At 40.9% G+C, this 21,293-nt stretch overlaps 1 protein-coding gene and 1 pseudogene across 20 annotated transcripts in view; one reads left to right on the top strand and one right to left on the bottom strand.

The window, feature by feature from the left end:
• Window positions 1-21,293, top strand: part of LOC101335474 (cytidine monophosphate-N-acetylneuraminic acid hydroxylase) — a 260,691-nt gene that overhangs the window by 222,497 nt on the left and 16,901 nt on the right. For 14 of the 20 annotated variants that reach the window (XR_012334364.1, XM_073810421.1, XM_073810419.1 and 11 more), the window contains 9 exons: window positions 234-290; window positions 930-1,043; window positions 1,148-1,257; window positions 3,541-3,731; window positions 9,285-9,432; window positions 9,762-9,843; window positions 10,618-10,755; window positions 13,133-13,268; window positions 20,905-21,045. Coding sequence is in view for 19 of the 20 variants with exons in the window: in XM_073810421.1 (XP_073666522.1) it covers window positions 234-290; window positions 930-1,043; window positions 1,148-1,257; window positions 3,541-3,731; window positions 9,285-9,432; window positions 9,762-9,843; window positions 10,618-10,755; window positions 13,133-13,268; window positions 20,905-21,045 (1,117 nt within the window). In the remaining variant the exon portion in view is untranslated. The remainder of the gene's footprint in view (window positions 1-233; window positions 291-929; window positions 1,044-1,147; window positions 1,258-3,540; window positions 3,732-9,284; window positions 9,433-9,761; window positions 9,844-10,617; window positions 10,756-13,132; window positions 13,269-20,904; window positions 21,046-21,293) is intronic. The other 6 variants (XM_073810430.1, XM_073810434.1, XM_073810435.1 and 3 more) reach the window with 2 other exon arrangements.
• LOC101331677 (tissue alpha-L-fucosidase pseudogene) lies at window positions 6,368-7,255 on the bottom strand (annotated as a pseudogene).

The following is a 21,293-nucleotide window of genomic DNA, read 5'->3' as shown; positions in this document are numbered from 1 at the left end:
TATGCACACCTGGCCCCTCAGTCGTGTTGAAGCCCCCTGGACGGTGGGCAGGGGTGGCAGAGGACAGGAGCGGCCACTGCCCTCGCCCCCTCTCCTCTCCGTAACCCCCTGCCCTGCCCTTCCAGGGATTTGTGAGCCTTTCCCTCGGTGGTCCTCCTTGCTCTCCTCCTTCCAGTGTCCCCCTACTGTCTGCTGCCCCTCCCTGGGGAGTTGTTGCTTTTTGTCTTTTCCAGGAGGAGGGAGGAGAGGAAGGAAGGAAATTAAAGATTCTGCCCCAGAGAGGGGGAAAGGTGAGATTTGCGAAGGGGCCGAAGCAGGGAAGACACAGTTTGTACCTTCATAAGGTGAGGTTGTTTGGGGTCAGGCCCTAAACATCATCCTGCTTGAGAATCTGTCAGGGGGAAACAAGTCAAGGGGAGCAAAAGAAGGAGCCACTAGGGTCAGAGGTAGGGCAAGAGATGAATCTTAGGGGGCCAGGGTCAATGGGGGGATCCAGGGACCAGAGGTGCTCTCTGGGGGTGGGGGGAATGCAGCCACAGTGTCTCCCCCTTCCATCTTCCACCCCAGCTCCAGCCCTGGCCTTTCCTTTTCATCCCTTCCCCCGCGACAGAAGCTGTGGCCCTGGCCATGTCATTGTCTTCCTGTATCCCCTGCATGTTCCCCACCCTTCACCCCCTCCTTTTGTGCAGACCCTATTACAATAAATTTTAAATTAAAAAAAAAAAAGAAATGAATGGGTGATGGTCTTCAGCCCTCATCTCAGTAGACGTTGCTTGACCCAAATGAGCATTGCCTTTTGTTTTTATTTTCCTTTGATTTTTGTACTCTGTGTACCTGAGCCATGCATTTCCATTTCAGTGATGCTTTTTTTTTTTTTTTTTTTTTTGCGGTATGCGGGCCTCTCACTGTTGTGGCCTCTCCCATCGCAGAGCACAGGCTCCGGATGCGCAGGTTCAGCGGCCATGGCTCACGGGCCCAGCTCCTCCACGGCATGTGGGATCTTCCCAGACCGGGGCACGAACCCGTGTCCCCTGCATCGGCAGGTGGATGCTCAACCACTGCGCCACCAGGGAAGCCCTCAGTGATGCTTTTTAAAACTCATTTCTGTTATTGTTGTTAATTCAGATTTGTTCCCATTTGGTTCTAGTTGTGGAAAAGAATGAAGAAAATGGACTTTTGTTTCTAGAACTGAATCCTCCTAACCCCTGGGATTCAGAGCCCAGATCTCCTGAAGATTTGGCTTTTGGGGAAGTGCAGGTAAGGAAACATTAAATTGTAATAATCTTAAAAACAAAAATAGAACTAAGATTTCCTTTTATATATATATATTTACATCCTATATTACCTTGAATATCCTTGGAGGTGGCTGGTTAGGACATATAATATAGTTATTCTGAACTCTTGAGCACATTTTCTAGGAACCCCCAGAACTTGCCAGGGATTACAAGGAAATACATCCAAAAAAAAACAAAACAAAAAATCTTTTAGCGGAGGTCCCAGAGGAGAGTCATGGAAAACTACTGGCGGAAGTTCAGAAATTGCCCTTGATACCAAATCACTATCAGGTAAAACGGCCAGTTGTATATTTCTGCACGTTGCCCTGAGAACTTTACAAACCTTCCTGTGCATTCTCCTACCTTTAGAAGAGAGTTTGCTCCAGAGAAAACACTTTGATAGTTTGAGAGAGGTAAACAATCAAAAATTAAAATTTCTGGAGTATTTGAGAATCTTTTCATTTGAGAAAATGGACTGTCACTTTTTTGAGGAAACAAATGGGAACCTATTAGAATAGGCATAATCACCTGAATTTGATTTCTTTTTATTTTTTTATAGATTTATTTATTTATTTTTGGCTGCATTGGGTCTTCGTTGCTGTGTGTGGGTTTTTCTCTAGTTGCAGACAGCGAGGGCTACTCTTCGCTGTGGTGCGTGGGCTTCTCATTGCAGTGGCTGCTCTTGTTGCGGAGCACGGGCTCTGGGCGCGTGGGCTCAGTAGTTGTGGCTCCATGGCTCTAGAGCGCAGGCTCAGTAGTTGTGGTGCACGGGCTTAGTTGCTTCGCGGCATGTGGGCTCTTCCCGGACCAAGGCTCCAACCCATGTCCCCTGCATCAGCAGGAGGGTTCTTAACCACTGCGCCACCAGGGAAGCCCTGATTTCTTGATCTCTCCTTACCCTCTTTATTGGCTTTTCACACTGGAGCTTCTATTACCTTATCTCTGCTCCTGGTGTTTTCCTTTTTCCTGTGGATATGCCAGATCAGGGGAAGGAAGTGAGGGATTGATTTAGAATCCTCTAGTCTATGCCAGTCTCTAAGTCACTGTTTATAGCCATTCTCAGAGGATCCTGACATCCTGAGTGAGTCAGCAGGTAATTTAGAAGAGAAAGCCTTACAGGCCTGTTTAGCCAGGCTGCATGGCTATGCCAAGCCAGTCTCGGGTGGCCTCAGCCTGCAGCGTCTTCAAGCAGAATCTCAGTTCCCTGACCGGAGACTGAAGCCAGGCCACGGCAGTGAGAGCACTGAATGCTAACCACTAGACCGTGAGGGCCAGTGACGAGGCCTTGGCTCGTCTGCTTTGTAGAAATACATTTCAACAAGAGACGAAAAGTAGTGAAACAAGTAAAGTTTTTATTAGGAGGAAGAATGTACGTGTGAATAAACACACATGGGTGGGCTCAGAGAGAGATAGTTGTGCCTTCGTGGTAGTTTAAATCACTTATATCGGGCATTTCTTCTGGGTTTCCTCTGGCCAGTCACCTTGCTTTGCCTGGCTCTGAGTCTGTATTTGGTTATAACTCAGGGTCCTCCCCTGTGTGTGTGTGCATCTCTTACCCAAGATGGATTCTAGTCCAGAGGCCTATGGGAAGGTTGACATCACCTACTGTGGGGTGGCGCCCCCTCCCTTTCTGGCCCCCCGAGGAGCCTTTCTGCACAGGTGTAGTCAGGAAGGTCTCCTTGACCTCGAGAATGAGGTATATGTGGTCTCTTTATCTCTTATCTGGGGAGGACTCAGCTCCTCTCTGCTCCAGCTATTATCTTTGTCTTGGAGTATCTGTCCACAGGCGACAAACTCTAGCTGCTCAGCCTGGGGCCCATCTATCTCCTGCCTTAAACCCACCAGGAATCATTCATTCGTGTACCTATTCCCAGCCACTCCAGCATTTAAATCCCCAAGTGTCTGCCATAACATCTCTAATTGCCCTTCCTTGTAAATTGTGCTTTGAAGGACTGGCCACAAACGCTATTCTGTAGTGCAGGCTGTAAATAAATATTTAGGAGCTAATTTAAAGAGAGTAGGGCTGGGTAAATCAATTGGTTTGACACCTAAAACCCACCATGAACACTTCTATTCTACTAAACTAGTGACCTGTGCTGAGAGTTGTATTCTATATAAACGCTCCTGCTGGGTCTCACTTGCATCCTGTTTCACTGAACAGGCTTAGGAGCCAAGTTCTCCAATGGGACTTGCCAGCTAAGCAGCCGAGTTCATTTTTGCTGGCTGGTGATGATATAATAATCTGAATCTCGCTGTCTTCCGACAGATAACATACCTGACCCATGCCTGCATGGACCTCAAGCTGGGAGACAAGAGGATGGTGTTTGACCCTTGGTTAATCGGTCCTGCTTTTGCCCGAGGATGGTGGTTACTGCATGAGCCTCCATCTGACTGGCTGGAGAGGCTGTACCAAGCGGACCTAATTTACATCAGTCACATGCACTCAGACCATCTGAGGTAATGAAGTCTGAGCACTCAACTCTGAAGAAAATGCTGCAGTAAAGGCATCGCTGGTTTTCAGGTTCTTTTGCAATCACTGCTCATTTTGAGGTAGATTCAGTTGGGCTGATGATAAGAGGACTAATTTAGATAAATGCTTACATTTGCATAGCATAATTTTTAAAGTGCTTTCACGTTTTATACCACTGGGAATGCGGAAGGAGCTATTGTGGGAAGGAGGACAGGGGTTAATAACCCTCCACCCTCTCACTTCCCACCCTCAGGGTACTTGGTGAAAGTCTAGGTTTAAGGATTATTTTTTTTTTTGCGGTACGCAGGCCTCTCACTGCTGTGGCCTCTCCCGTTGCGGAGCACAGGCTCTGGACGCGCGGGCTCAGCGGCCATGGTTCATGGGCCCAGCCGCTCCGCGGCATGCGGGATCTTCCTGGACCGGGGCATAGTCCCCTGCATTGGCAGGCGGACTCTCAACCACTGTGCCACCAGGAAAGCCCCCCTTTTTTAGTTCAACATTTATGGTAGGAAGCAGCACACGTTTCCTATAAAGGGCCAGGGTGTAACTATTTTCGGCTTCACAAGCCATATGGTTGGTGTTGCAGTGACACAGTTCTGCTGTTGTGGCACCAAAGCAGCCATGAACGGCCCTGAATCAGCCTGACTGTCTTCTAATAAACCTTATTTATGGACGACGGCATGCGAATACCATAAAATTTTAATGTGTCACCAAATAGGATTGCCCTTCTGATTTCCTTTTCAACCACTTAAAAGGGTAGAAGGTTTTCCTAGCTTACAGCAGCAGGTCGCTGTGGTTTGCCAACTCCTGATTCGTAGCATTTCAACAACACTGAGCTCCCAGCTTTTGAACCCTGAGTCTACTTCGTCCTTCATTGAAACCAGAGCCATGTGATACTAAGGATAGGAACTGAAACTTCCTTAACCCCAGCAATCAGAAAGGAGGAAGAGGAACTTGGATTTACAAAACCACACACATTTGTGAATGAACTGTTACCAGAAGAGGCAGGGTCATATTCCCAATCCCTTGGTGTCATTTCAGGGTCCTGTTTGTTCATGCTTATTCAGAAGTTTGTGTCACGACTGCTGGGCTGCCAGTGTAAACATCTAGCAGTGCCCACAGTGTTCTAAAATGAAGCAACTTCACCGTATTTTTTTAAGTGACTTTATATGACAAAATTTACGTGAAGGACATACTTTGATCGAAATGTCCATGGTGAGGGAAAATATGTTGTTTGCTGGACCCTTGATTTTTCTTTTGAAAGCATATGAGATCTCTAAGGCACGAGTATGTTCTCTCTTTTTTTTAAGGAAACGGTTTAAAAACAAATGATTAACTGCTTTAGTAACAAATTACCTGCAACACACTTAAAAATTGAACATCACCCACGGGGATATTGTGGTGCCACAATTAAAAATCGACTTGTCCACCGCACAACACCTTTGTTCCATACAAGCCTCTGGAATCAAACACATACAACTGCAGAATTACGAGAGGCCTGGGTTCATGCATTGTATAATAACAGTATTGTGTGGTACTAATTTCATATAGCTTGTATAGAGAGAACAGTATCACATAAACCAGGTGATTGCTTTATAGTACCTGTTACAAGATGCCATTGCCTAAGGTCCTGATGAGGGACATTCCATGGGAAAGTCCTGAATTTTAGGGAAGATAAGAACTTTTCAAGTCACTTAGCCCAGTTATTTCTCAACCACTGTCCTGAAAACCAGTTTCATTTCAATTTCAGGGAATTGTGTGGGCAAAGTTGCCAGGCATTAGACACTGGTCCTCTCCTGTAGTATCACAGTGCATTGGTTGTGTAGTGTACTGTGAATAGTTTATTATGGAAAGTTACCGAAACTTATAGTTTTCACTCCTTTGAGTTTATTTCTCTGATATAGAATAGACCCTTACTTTTTGACTCTTACCTAGTCAACTAATAAACACCAAAGTCATTTGTCCCCAGTCCTCTTGTCTGACCTTGATTTACTGAATAAAACCTCCTTTATTTACAAAAACAAGGGGGAAAGGCCAATGTGCTTTAGAAAAGTCTTTTTTTTTTTGGTAGAAAATAATTTGATGTACAAATTTATTTATCTGATTGTATTAAAGAAAGCAGGACAGAATCACATTCATTTTCTTCCTAGTATCACTGTAAATAGACTGAATTTCAGAGCTCTTAGTTTGCTTTGGAAACTTCTAAAAAGCTGCCTGGTAGCAGCCTAGGAAGCATTTTCCTTCCCCTCCAGGATCTCCTGCTCCTGGGGGTAGGTGGGGGGAATTGGTCACCTTTGATGCTGAATAAATAGCATGTGGTGGATTTTGCCAAATCCTTTTCAGCTCCTCCTATAGGCAACAGGATGACTTGGCTTATTCTTGATCTGAAGTCATTTGAATAAACAAGCAGGTTATGAAACACAGAATGGAGTGAAGTTTCCATCGTAGATAATTCCCAAGGTTAGGATGAGCTTCACTGTTCAATCCCTTCTGCTGATCAGAGAGAGAGATGCTAGCAATGGATCTCAGATCTCTGATCCTGTGAGACATCAGCGTAACGTAATCCATTCCTTTTATTAAAATGCGTTGGAAAAGAGATGTCTGAGTAGACAAGAGTAGTTTATTACAGTGATGGTACTATAAAGGGAAAATCAGAGTGCAGGCAGTGTCCCTCTCTTGTTGAACTCCAGTGGTCACTCCATCCTGTCAGCTTTACAGTCCAAGCAAACTCAGTCGGAAGAGCAGAGGGTGGTAACTGGGACAGGTACATGAGGAGACCTTTACCTGGATTTGTGGACCACTTCATATCGTTCTCGATTCCCAGCTTTGTTCACTCTGTAGTCGAAGTAGTTATGGGGGATTTAAGGCTTAAGATTCCATCTTCTGGCCAGTGCAGGAAAATGGCATAAACAGCTGATCCTTTTGAGGTATACCACACAGAGGTCGTGTTTTTTTCAGATTGTAACCTCCATGGTTTGGAGGCATAGATAGCCTCCCCATTGATGCTCAGCCACTCCCCAACAGCAAGAAGCCTTTCTTGGAAGATGCGAGCAATCAGTCCATCTTTAGTTGGTCCAATGTTGAGAAGATAGTTGCCTCCCAAACTTACTGTCTGAATCAGTTCCGAAATGTTTTGAGATTCACTTGTGATGTCACCCATTGCCATGTTGTGACGATAGCCCCAGGACAGCTTGTCTGTTGAGGTGCACATCTCCCACTTGTGATCTGGCAAGGTCTCTGGCTTGAATTTATCTTGACAGTTGTAGTATCATCCATGGCAACAGTAAATGACCTCATAGGCCATTTACTATGACCACATCCTCAACTGGCCTATCATTGTAGAGCAAGCAAGAAAATTTGTAGAGTTCCAATAAGTATCAGGACGTTCCCACTCTCCATCAGACCAAATCAAGTCAGGTTTGTACCTGTTTAAGGCTTGTAAGTAACAAGAGCTAGGATTCGAATACAAATCTGCCAGATGCCAGATCCTCTTCAGGGTCCGGCAGACCATGTTGCCCTTCTTCAAGGCCCTGCTAACGAGGTCATATAGCTCTGGCATTGTTTTCGCACGGACAAAATGCTGTGTTTTGAAGCCATTTTTCTTATCACATAGGTAGAGAGGATGGAACCATTCTAAGAGTGGGTGATAGAGTCCATAGCGTATGTTCCTCTTTCAGATGGCTGTTCCCAACTCACCAGCCAAATCACGATGGGGCCCCAGATCCTTAGAGTTCCAGTTCCGAGACGCAGGACTTGGCCAGTTTTTGAAGCCTTCATGATGCTTTGTTGTCAGGACTGCATACCTGCTGGTGTTGGAGGGTCTCCTGCAGAGGTGGGGGGTGGCTGTGACTCACCGTGAGGACAAGGACACTGACAGCAGAAGTTCTGGGCTAGAAAACAGTCTTTAGTCAAAGAAATGTGATTTATTATGTTAATATATGAGTATCGTAATGGATGATATTATTAATAGATGCCAGTAAGAATTGTCAACAATTTAAAAATTGCAAAGCAATAAACATCCATTTTAGAATAACTGATCCTAACTCCTGAAGTCCTTTAAAGTAGAAGATTTAGGTGGTTCACCCAGAGACTGAAGACGTGTTCAAAGAATCCTTGATTTTTTGAATCCTTTGTTTTTAGAGAAGAAAACCTACTGATTTTTTTCGTCTGGATTCTACTTATTTAATATAGTTCTGGAACTTGAATACTAGTGAAGTTAATAAGTGCTGATATGCTGATTTTGTTTATACTTTTCTTACTATTAAATATCTCATTTCACCTGACATTATACTCTATGCACACGTCTGATTCTTAAACCAGATAGTACATTCATTAAAGTTGGAATTGCCTTCTTTTTTTTTTTGAACCTTTTATTTTATATTGGAGTATAGTTGATTAACAATGTTGTGCTAGTTTCAGGTGTACAGCAAAGTGACTCAGTTATACATATACATGTATCTATTCTTCTTCAAATTCTTTTCCCATTTAGGTTGATACATAATATTGAGCAGAGTTCCCTGTGCCGTACAGTAGGTCCTTGTTGGTTATCCATTTTAAATATAGCAGTGTGTACATGTCAATCTCAAATTGTCTTCTAATAGAAGAAGCACTAAGTTTAGGATCAGAAAACCTGAATTTGAATACCAATTTACTATCTGTTAGTCATGTATTTCTGAATATGTGTCCTCATTTATTAAAAGCAAACAAAAAATTAGAGGGTTTTTTGGTGAGAATCAAATAAAATAACGTGAAAGTGCCTAGCACCATGACTGATATATAATAGATATCTAAACAGCCATTTATTTGTTTATTATTCATGTTTTACCATACCGCACAGTGGTATATAATTCTTTTATGTAATGAATTCTCAGAAATGAGAATTGACAATCTATGTAGGTACTAAAAAAATGCTTGGATGGTTAATGGTGGGTGTACTGAGTTGGAATTACTACAAATGCTGAATGTCATTTTCCTTGACACTAGATTTTACTGTCTTGCCTACCTGCTAACCAACTCTCCTAAAGGACAAAGAACTCATTCTTTATACCACAGTGTGACTGTCAACCTTTGACGGTTGAAAAACTGTCTCCAGTGATGGGCAGTTCATAGGTTCTCCTTGTTTAACGGCCAAGACCTTTCTCTTATTGGGAGCTGCTAGTTGAGGGATGAGAAAAAATGAAGATCATGGAGACCTTCACCTACCAGAAACGTCTTCAGCAGGACTTTTCCACTCTGCAACTTCTGTTAGAACTACCCTTGCTCAAAGCAGCATCAGTGTGGAAGGTGGAATTTGCACTCCTGGTTTGATATACACACTGTGGTGTATGGTATGTTCTCACAATAAAGGGAAATCTCCTAGGAAACTCCCCTCATTGTTACAGTCAACCTTGAGAAAAAACTCTTCTTTTGGACTCTGCAGAGAGTCTGGTATTTCAGTACCTTCCTTCTTGGTCAACATGTTGGTGTAAGGAGCAGACTGTCTCTTATACTAGATGATTCTATTTTTTCACCTTTCAACCTTTGAATTCTTCTGATCCTAGTTACCCCACACTGAAGAAGGTTGCTGGAAGAAGACCAGATATTCCCATTTATGTCGGAAACACGGAAAGACCTGTCTTTTGGAATCTGAAGCGGAGTGGTGTCCAGTTGACTAATATCAATGTAGTGCCATTTGGAATATGGCAGCAGGTCAGACATCTGTGTTCTTTCCATACTTTTCAGTTACGCTTTCTGGGGTAAATTTTAGACGAGGTAATCGCTTTAAACACTAAGGAAACAATGGCCTACTTTTTCTGTACATAGTACTGTGTAAATACCTAGCACTGTGTAAATCTCTGTTTGAGCTAAAATAAAAGGTGGCTTTTCTCTCCATTTATCAATGGTATGATTCTACTGGATAATAAATCCAGTTCTGAATAAAAGGGATTTCTTTCCAGAAGAGATGACAGTTTCTTCAAATATTGAATTAAAAGCCAAACTGACATAAACTGTTGTTGGTTTTATTGTTAAAATTCCAGGTAGACAGAAATCTTCGATTCATGATCTTGATGGATGGCGTTCATCCTGAGATGGACACTTGCATTATCGTGGAATACAAAGGTATTTTCTTATTCTCATTAACAGTGAAAAGTGAAAAATATTCTTGGTAAGAAGGATAATAAGAGCTATCCAAAATTTCATCCTATGTTCATTTTCTTCTTCCATCTTCATTTTCCATAGAATATAATATATTCTATCCCTGTCTTAGGAAAAGGGGCTCTCATTCAGATAATCTTACAGAGAACAAATTAGCAGTAATGTGCTCGATGTAGTGACAGGCGCAAAGATTCTTTTTCATAAGGCAACACATATTCTATATTTCACCTATAGTAACTTATTCAAAACTGCCTTTATTGAATAAGTGTTTTACTTTCATCTTGAAATACTATGATGTAACGTAATCATACACTTCTGCCTTTCATGTGAGAAGATGGCTTTACGCCAACAATCATTGAATAGAATTTCCAAGGGGTTGAGAGATTTGTGTTGATTCGGTTACTCTTTTCCCTGCATCCTTTGGGCTCAACACCTGAAGATAGCCGGCCGAGGAAAGTAGTCTATCTACGATCCGGAGTGGAATCAAGCTAACTCTCCTCACCCAGAACCCACTAATCAGACAGGATGAGTTTATTCACTTGAAAGTTCAAAAGGTGCTATTGAAGAGTTTAGATGTTGAAATCTTACTCTCTCTTTTCCTTGGACATAAGCAACTCTTCTGTAATTGAATGAGTCAGATTATACAGACTTACATGGAAGAGTTTGTTGACCTGGGATTTCAAATTGTCGTTTTCAAGATTTCACCTTGAGTATTGATGCCACTTTATTTTTCCACAGGTCATAAAATACTCAATACAGTGGATTGCACCAGACCCAATGGGGGAAGGCTGCCTATGAAGGTTGATCTGATGATGAGTGATTTTGCCGGAGGGGCATCAGGCTTTCCGATGACTTTCAGTGGTGGAAAATTTACTGGTAATACTTTCTATCAAAGTGATGCCAAGGAGCATGCATGGCACTTTGCTAAATGCTGTGCGAATCAATACAAAACTTATTAAGACATGATCCTTCCCCACAAGACGCTTACAGTCTTCTTGGGAAACCAGACTTGCAAATCACAGATATACAAGCCAAAGTTTCCAGCTCAGAATATGCTGATGGAGCATGAAGGAAACACCTAGGAGATTAGGGAGCATCTCAGGAAAAGTCAAGAAAAAGAATCATTTGGATCAATTCGATTCCTGATGTAGACTGTAGAGCAGAACAGGAAGAGTCTGACATTGGTAGTCCAGGCTTAAATGCTCTTGGTATGTGGTTCAGAATAGGGTGTGGGCAACCCGAGGTGGGCACGTCCCCTTGGACTTGTGGAATGCCCATACAGGGGAGGAATGAGGCAAAGGAAGCTCCTCTAAAGTATGGGGTTTCTGGGGGCCGGGGAAATAGTGGTCAAAGAGTACAAACTTCTAGTTATAAGATGAGTAAGTTCTGGGGATGTAACGTACAGCATGATGACTATAGTTAACAATACCGTGCTATATACTTAAAAGTTGCTAAGGGTAGGTCTTACATGTTCTCATCACACACACAAAATGGTAATATGTGAGGTGATGGAGGTTAACCAACCTTATCGTGGTAATCATTTAGACATACATGCATGTAATGAACCTATCCTGGTGTATACCTTAAACTTATGTAATATTATATATCAGTTATATCTCAAAGCTTGAAAAAAATGTGGGGTCCAAGGCAGAAGCTCTTCTGCTCTGAGTCTAAGGGTGGTGCTAGGGTTGGGATGGGGGAGGGCATGTAAATGGTATATTTTGTTCCTACTTTTGCTCAGTATGTAAGCATTGCTAGCATTGTAAGTTCTCAATATATGTCCACTTAATAAATTAATATTTTCTGTAAGCGATCTCTGTTTAGCAATGTGGCAGAAATGCCCTACTTGCAGTATGAGGAAAGCCTGTCCAGTTCCTTCCTTTCTTCTCTGAGTCTGTGGTCATTGCCTCCCAGAATGAGTCACCAGTGAGAGATAGAGGGGAGGTGCTATCTTTACGGGGTTAACAGTGTGACTGGGGAGGTGACATATACCTCCTAAAGGGTAGCTAGCATAACTCCGTTCTTATGTGAGTGTGTGTGCGCGCGCACGCACATACATTTAAAAAGGTCTAGAATATACCAAAATGTTAATAGTGGTTATGTCTACCTTATGGATAACTTATTTTTTTCTGTATCCTTGTCTGTGTTTATCAGATTTTCACAGCAGTAACAGTAAGAGCAGTTCCCTGACATGGTACCCCCCATGCTCTGGGCCCTGCCTAATTTCAACTTCCTTTACTGCCTGTATCCCCATTGCTTGACAAGTGTCAGCCCATACTGGCCCGCTCTTTGTTCCTCAGACCCAATACACCAAGTCCATCTGTGCCCTGTACCTTTGTATGTGCTGTTTCCACTGCCTGGAGTGCTATTGCTTTTGACCTCCACGTGGTCGACAACTTCTATGTCTCTGTCTGTGTTCTATGATTCCAATGTCATCTTCACTAACTGCCCTAATATGCCCCTCCACCCCACACCTCATCACCCCAGCCACTCTCCATCCCATGGCCCTGTTTTACTTTCTTCCTAGCTCATCACTCTTTGAAATGAACTTATTTCCTTATTCCTTATTTGCTTCTTTCACTAGAATGAATGCTCCTTAAGAGCAGGGACCTGCTTTATCTTGTTCACCACTGTATTGTCAGTTCCTAGAACTACGTCTGGCACATAGTAGGTGCTCAATAAATATCAATCGAATGAACGAGCAAACGAACAAATGAACAACCTGTGAGGTAGGCAACATGATTCTATTTTACAGAGGAGAAAACAGACTTAAAGAGTTTAAGTGGTGGAGCTGCATTTTGATCCTAAGTCTTAACTGACTCCGACATCCACACCCTTGACCACTGTGCATCACCTGGGTGTAATGAACATGCTTTGCTTTTATAATCCATGAAGATAGCAAAGCCATTTCCATGTTAGTAGAGAGTTAAGCATTACAAGAATTACAGTGTCCTTAAAATGTGCATGCATGCAAGATACAACTACACATGCCACCCTGTTTATTCAGCTAGGGTCCAAATGAATTGCCATTAACAAGGAGAGGGTTCAGTGTCTCTGGCTGGTTTGGAAACATTTTCCTAGTAACCAACTGAAATTTGCAAAATAAAGCCACTAATGACAAGGAGCTTTGCTCTCTGTCTGCATTCGTTAGCTGTCAACTTTTATCTCCTGAAAGCCTTCTAATCTACTAGAACTCTTGTTTTTCTGTGATTTCTGAACAGAGGAAATTCTAATCCAAACCCTGTTATTCCAGAGGAATGGAAAGCCCAATTCATTAAAACAGAAAGGAAGAAACTCCTGAACTACAAGGCTCGGCTGGTGAAGGACCTACAACCCCGAATTTATTGCCCTTTTGCTGGGTACTTCGTGGAATCTCACCCATCAGACAAGTATGGCTGGATATTTTGCATAACATATTTACACACGAGTTAATGTATGCTGGGATGAATGATTTAGCTATGAATACAACATGAAATGAGAAAAAGTAATTAGTAGGAGTCTGGAGCTTATTTAACAAGTTGCCTGGGAACAGAGAGCCATGCTTGACAGCTAGAGTTAATTCAGATAGATTTTGTCCAAAAGGATCCTGGAAAGAATGAAGGCAACTGATATGTATTCAGTGTACACTAGGAATTGAACTGGGGCTTTTAATCATTTAGTCTTCCAATGACACTGTAAGGTAGGTGTTATTATACCTGTTTAAGTTAGGGAATCTGAAACTCAGAGGCTAAGGGACTTGCTTGAAGTCACCCCGCTGGAAACACTGGAGGTGAGAAATGCATCCTGGTATGCCTAGCTCTAAAGCTATTTTCTCTATACCACACTACCTCTCAGAATAGAGACTGTATCATCATCAAGTTATTTTCTCATTTTTGAGTATCTAAAAGGACTTCTCTTGCAGCAACATAACTTTTAGATCTTGTTTTTCAAGTGTAGTTTTGGAGGTCAATGAGTTTTCTTTGAGAATGTTTAAATGTTGAATTTTCACTTTAATGGTCAAATGAATGACAATCTTAATACTGGGTTAAGATTTCATAAATGTGGATATTCACACTTATGGTTCTTTTTTGGTCACTTTGATACCAAGTCATCATTAAAGATTTAGCAGTTAACTTTTAATAATAAAATGTGTCTCAAACAGGAGAAACTTCAAATTTAAGAAACATTGTTTTTTTAGTTCAGCTTAACTACTGTTTTTAGATTGGATTGTCCTTCTTGGGACTCTGCTACTGTCAGGTGCCTGAGCTGGGGAAGTGCTTTTCCTTTTCTCTCAAAACATGGACCCTGTGATCCAAAATTTCCTATGAATTACTAAAGCCAAACTAAACATTTGCAAGATTGTTAGTGTCCTTTTGAGATTTTGAGTAGACCTGCTAGGGCCGAACAATGAGAACACTTATTATTTATATTGCAATCACATTAACTATATAAATTAGTTTAGTATAAATAATATCATTTTGTTATTTAGTCCAAAAACAAGGCATGTCTTTTCATTTGTATAGGTTTTCTTTTGTGTCATTCAGCGGCATGTTAAAGTTTTCTTTATGTAAGACTCACACACTTCTGGTTATGTTTATTCCTAGTATTTTCACTTTTTCTTTTGGTTGCTATTGCAAATGCAGTCTTTTCTATAATTATATTTCCTAAGTAGTAGTTGTTTTAATTGTTTGGATAGTTTTCAGCTGATTCTCTTTAAATCATCTGCAAATAGTGGTAGTGATATCTCCTTTCATTACTTTATATGTCTGATTCATTGATGTTGTTTTATTGGATTATTTCAAGTAAAATATTCCTGACTTAAGAATGTTTATGCTCACTTAACTATGAAGGATGGAAGATGGAGTAGGTACAGTGAAATTAATGGAGGTAGACAGCAAATGAAGGACTTAGTGAACCAGGGAAGTGTTGTCTGTGTCAAGTGACAATGATACAGAACCAGGGGAATGAGCTACTCCAATATTACTAGAAGTTGATGGCCCTGGAAAACTTCCCTTCAACTTCCCACAAACCCTTCAGTTTTCTAGTTATCAGTGAATAGGTGTGTCTCACACTCAATCTTGATCTAGAGTGAAATGACAATCAGTTAATGCGACAAGAATAAACTTCTCAGTGCCTGCCAATGTAGACATGGCACAAAGGTTTCACTTAAATGCACTAAGATTCAGTGTAGTTAAGAACCAGTACGGCATAGACACCAAGCAATCAGAACAGATAACAGGTAGTGCTGGATCAGGTCCTGGAGGCTCTGCTCTCTCAAACTTTAATCCTTTAGTTGACTGAATTGAGAGAGAGCTAGGAGGCCCCAGGGGAGGGTCAGGTGCCTGGGACAGCAAAGAGGGCACTCAGGGAAGCAGCTTTGAACCAACTGGCATAGAACTATTTCAGTATTTTAGCAACTGTTATGCCTTCTGGCTGAACATCAGTCTGTCCTTAGAGCAGTGGAAAAAGGAGCAGAGAAGAGATTCTGCTGCCATTTCCAGCTCTCACATCATACTACGTGGAAATACCCAAGAACTAAGGGATTAGACTGTGGTGGTATTTTGCATACCACACTGCTTTGGACAGTGGTGAGCATCTGTGAAAAGATATAAAGAGAAAGCATGTCTAAGATAAATCCAGGAGAGTCTGTTTGAGAAGGTGAAAACAGTGGGTTGTTCTATCACTTTCATTTTCTTAGTTATGGGCCACTCAAGTAAAAAGTACAAAATCGAGAGCAATATTTGCCACATGACACTGTGGAGAGTATTAAAGTCAGGCCGGTGAGGAAGTATTATTGAACGTGAATTTTTACAGAAACTCAGAGAATTTCCTAAATTGGCTTCATGTTAAATGTTCCACGTCAAAGCATGTAGTCTGAATGCAGATAAGTTAAGCATCCTTTGAGATGATCTTACGGTCTAAGGTTTAACTAGAGAAGAGGAACCAGGCAAGATAATGGACATTTAAAGTGACTTAACCTATTACCTAAAATGTGAGAAGGAAATAATTTTTTGCATTGGACCCACAAAGGGTTCTCTGCCTGAGAGGTTAAAAGTGGAATTGTACCCCAGACTCAGGTGTATTAGAGAGGTAGAGAGATGGTCTGTATCTGTGGAAAAACAGAAATACAAGCAGAGGAAAGAATGCATTGTACATATGGAGAAATTCAAGTATGGATTTCTAGTCATAAACCATGGAGACTAGAAGGTAGTAAGATAGTATTTTTAAATTGCTTAAAGAAAAGAACGGTCAACATAGACTCTATATCCAGTGAAAATATCCTTCAGGAACGAGGGTAAAATAAAAACATTCCTAGATGAAGGAAAACTAAGGCAATTCATGATAAGAAGACCTACTTTAAAAGAAATGCTAAAGAAAGTTATTTAGATAAAAGGGAAATGACACTAGAGGGAAACTTCTGGAGGGACCACACTACCCAATTGTAAGACTTGCTATAAAGCTCCAGTAATCAAGACAGCATGATATTGATGAAGAAATAAACACATAGATTAATGGACTAGAGTCCAAAAACAGAGCCACCCAAATATAGCCATTTGATTTTTGACAAAGGTACAAAAACAATTCAGTGGAGAAAAGACAGTCTTTTCAATAAATGTTATTGAATGTTGAGCAATTAATTGGACATTCATATGCAAAAAATGAACCTCAATATAGTAGGCCCTGCACTATATACCAAAAAATAAGTCAAAATGGGTCATAGATCGAAATGTAAATGTAAAACTATGAAATTTTTAGAGGAAAATATAGGAGAAAATCTTCATGACCTTGGGTTAAGCAAAGACTTCTTAGATAGGACACCAAAAGCACAATCCATAAGCGAAAATTTTAATAAATTGGGCTTTATCAAAATTAAAATTTTTGCTCTGTGAAAGACACTGCTAAGTGAATAAAATGATAAACTACAGACCATGAGAAAAATTCACAAATCATATATCTGATTAACAATTTGTATCTAGAATATATAATGAACTTTCAAAAATCAGTGTAAGGAAACAAAGAACTCAATAATAAATGGGCAAAACATTTTGAACAGATACTCCACCAAAGAAGATATATTGATGCAAATGAGCATAAGAAATGACGTGCCCATATCACTAGTCATTAGAGAATGCAGATTAAAGCCACAATGAAATAAGAATTAAAGTTAATAAAATTTTGAAAGGTTAACACTATCCAGTTATGGCAAAGATACAGAGCAATAGGACCTCTCCGACAGTGCTGTTGAGAATTCGAAATGATGCCGCCATCTGGAAAGCAGTACGGCTGTTGCTTTAAATACACATTTGTCATACGACCCAGAAATGCCATTCATGGCTCTTTACCCTAGAGAAACTAAACTTTTATTCACACAAAACTATACACAAATATTAATAGTAGTTCTAGTCATAATTACCAAATCAACTCAAATGTCCTTCAGCAGGTGAATGGACAAACTGTGGTATATCCACACCATGGAATACAATAGAAAATAAATAACTACTGATATACACACAACCTGGTTGAATCTCAAAGGAATCGTGCTAAGTGAAAGAAGTCGGTCTCAAAAGATTATATATTGTGATTCCACTTATATGACATTCTGAGAAAGGCAAAACTATTGGGATGGAGAAAAAGTTCAGTGGTTGCCAGAGGTTAGGCTGAAGGGAAGGGAGGGTTTGACTAAAAAGGGCCAACATGGGGGAGTTTTGAGAGAACAGAATATAGAGCAGAGAGAAGTGCTCTGTATCCTGATTTTAGTAGTAGCACAAATCTGTACATGTGTTAAAATTCATAGAGCTGTTCACCAAAAAAAATCCAAAAATTGGATCTAAGTAAATCTTAAAAACAACAACAAAAAAGCTAACAGTTATTCTTAACACCTCAGTCATGTTAATTAAAGCTACGTATTTATTTAGGTCATACTTGTGATACAACAAATATATATGCACATCTTATATAATACACAGCCCCTTGGAAAAACCAAAATATACAATTAATCCATTTGGTAGTATTTGAAGCATAGTTTTATTATTTTAAATGTTAAAGTCTTTTAGATGTTTTAATTTTGCTTTTATAAGATTCTGTCAATTGTATAGAGCATCTATTTGATCACGAAGTGACTCAGCCCCTAACATTAATGGTTGTTTTTATGAGCAAGTACCAGTACCGTCTGCTTCATTGCTGATCACTTTATGATCAGTGCCTGGAACATTTTGTGAACAAAGGTCAGGGACTGCCCACATGCAGACGGAATGCATGTGTCTTTCTACTGTGAGGGTACACTTACCTGTAAATTTGTTGGATAGTAAAGAAACTGATAGACTTATCAGTCCTTGAGATAAGTTTTTATGACAAAATCCTGTAAGTACTGGCCATAATTTCTCATCCATTGAGGTAGCAGAGTACAGTAGGGGAAATAGTGTACATGGAATTTAGGGTCTTTCCTACTACCACTTATTAGGACCAATATTTTTGACTTCTCTGGGCTTCATGTGACTCATCATTAAAACCTGACTCTTTTCACTGTGAAGTTCTTCTCTGTCCTCTGATGACATATCTATATGTGTCTAGTCACTTAATGTGTCCTTTTGCTGATATGTTTCCTTCTTTATTACCTTTTTGTTGCTATTACTTAGCTGTCTCTCATCTTCCAAATATTTCCAGAAAGATTGGCCTAAAGTTAAAATATAATTTATTTCGATCAGTGCTGTTCATCATTCATTCATTCATTTTTTGAGCAGCATGTGCTAGGTGCTGGAGAACTAGAGATGAAATGCCTGTCTTCAGCGTTGGAAGAGAAAAACAATAGTAACACAGAATGATAAATGTTATGGTACATGTATGTTCTGGAGGCAATGGGATACAGATGGGAGTCAGAAAATGACTACTGGATGAGACTATGAAGCAAAGTTTTGAAGTATGAGTAGACACCCACCAGCAAAGATGGAAAGATGCTGAGATGAGAGGTTGCAGTTCAGTGTAGGGGATTGAGGTGGGTGTATTGGGGCAGGGGGCAGTGGGAACCAGACAGTGAACACCGCTGTGTGTCACTCCACATGGCTTGGATTTTATCCTTAAGAATGAGGAACCTGGTAAAGGAGTCTAACAAGGAACAGAGACATGATCAGATGTGCACTGGAGAGGTTAGGTTGTATGTCTGCATGGTGGGAAGGGAGACAGGAATGTCGATCCTGGAGTACAGTTTGAAAATCATTGCAGTAATCTCAGAAGGACTGATGAATGACAGTGGGGATTGAGAATTCAGATTCTAGAAATATAAAGGAGGTTGAATTGCAAGAACTTGGAGACGAACTGGATATGATGGTTTCTTACTTAAGGACACTTGACCACTTAATGCGATGCTGCCATTTAAAGTAGTCGTAAGTCACAATTCTGTGTATTAGTAGTTGGCAGATGTTACCCTCTGTACGCACAATACCCCTCAGAGGGCAGTGTCTGGGTATTAACTTTATGATTATTTTAGAGAGGCAGACAAAGAAGCATCAAGAAGTTAAAGACTTTTGTGAACGCCACACATTCTGTTTTAGGAAGAGTAATCTGATAGCATCCCGGTTCGGAGGCGGGGAGATCAGTTGGTGAACCATTTTGAGACTAGAGGTAGTAAGATGATGAGACAAAGAGGTGACACTGCTTCAAATTGAGGACTGCCCCAGTGGGAGGACATTCCCATGTGTAGGAAGGGACAAGTTAGACATCTTTGGGTGGAGACATATCTTTACTCATGTCTGCAAGATCATAATGTAAGTCAGTGGGGATGACAGTGGGGATTGAGAAAATACAGGGGGGATTGAGAAAACACCTTGGTGCTATAGAAATACAAATGCTTACATATGTTTTGTGTTTGTCTATCTGACTGAAAATATCTATCCAGTCTAGGTAACCCAGTTGTAGCTCAAGAAAGTAAAATTCCCTTTAACAGAAATGTCTGTCTATGTAACCCATGTCTGATGAAACACAGTGACAAATCCTGGATCTCTCTTTTTCTGCTCCAGCATCACCACAATTACCTGCCCATATGACATTAAAATTGATGATTTACAGCTTTTCCAGAAAGACTGTGGCTTGGAATTAAATTTGGGAGATACCCAGCGCTGATCAATAATAGCACAATTAGAAACTAGATCTCAGGAGGGACTGTGACTGAGGATGTGTGTGTTCTTTTGTAACAGGTGGATTTCAGTGGTTTTGAATGGAAAGCCTTTTTGGGGGGAGGGGGTTTATAAACAACAAATTTAGTTTTCAAACTTCTGGAGACTGGGAAGTCCAAGATCAAGGCGCTGGCAGATTTGATATCTAGTGAGGGCCCACTTCCTGGTTCCTAGACACCTGTCTTTTTAAATGTAACCTCACATAATGGAAGGGGTTGGAAAGACTTATCAGACTTTACTCCCAAAGTTGGGGAGACGCTCCTCCTCGTGGCCTCCTGGGAAGGATGAGCCCTGCTTTGGCGGTGGAGAGCTGGGTGGACACTGCTGACCTGGGGCAAGTCACCTGAGCCGTCTGATCCTTAGTCTCTTTCTCTATAAAACAAGAGTAATAATGGCAGGTATCTCAGTGGGTTGTGAAGACAAAATCAATTAGTTCATGTTAAACGCTTAGTATATACCTGCCAAGTAATATTTAATCATCTATATATTTCATTAATATTAAATACAAGAAAATGAATCACTATGCTGTAAACTGAAACTAACACACTACTGTAAATAACTATACTTCAATTTTAAAAAACTGGAAAAAAATTAAATACAAGATTGTGTTATTCCTACCTCTTTATAGTAGTCTTGCTACATCTAACTTCAATTCCAATCACTATGTGATTATACTAAAAAACAAAGTATAAATAATAGCTGTTCCCTAATTAGGGACATTAGCCCAAATATAGTCTTTATTTTTCCTGGGATAACTGCAGGGGGATTGGGAAGTAGGAATGCAGAGGAAACAAACAAACAAAAATTCTGTCATTGTTCTAATCAAAATTTCATCTGAGAATAAACTTTCTTACATGGGAATTTTCTTATTTCTCAGGTATATTAAAGAAACAAACATCAAAAATGACCCAAATGAACTCAACAACCTTATCAAGAAAAATTCTGATGTGTTAACATGGACCCCACGACCTGGAGCCACTCTTGATCTGGGAAGGATGCTAAAGGATCCAACAGACAGGTTTGGCTTAAATACTTTTTTTTTTTGCGATACGTGGGCCTCTCACTGTTGTGGCCTCTCCCATTGTGGAGCACAGGCTCTGGATGTGCAGGCTCAGTGGCCATGGCTCACGGGCCCAGCCGCTCCGCGGCATGTGGGATCTTTCCGGACCGGGGCACGAACCCGTGTCCCCTGCATTGGCAGGCCACCAGGGAAGCCCGGCTTAAACACTTATAGAGAAAAAAATGATTCAGGGATTTTTTCAATTT

Source organism: Tursiops truncatus, chromosome 10 (genome assembly GCF_011762595.2).
Source record: "Tursiops truncatus isolate mTurTru1 chromosome 10, mTurTru1.mat.Y, whole genome shotgun sequence".
Classification (NCBI taxonomy): domain Eukaryota; kingdom Metazoa; phylum Chordata; class Mammalia; order Artiodactyla; family Delphinidae; genus Tursiops; species Tursiops truncatus.
Note: the sequence above shows the minus strand (reverse complement) of the source record. Positions and strands in the feature narration are given on the sequence as shown.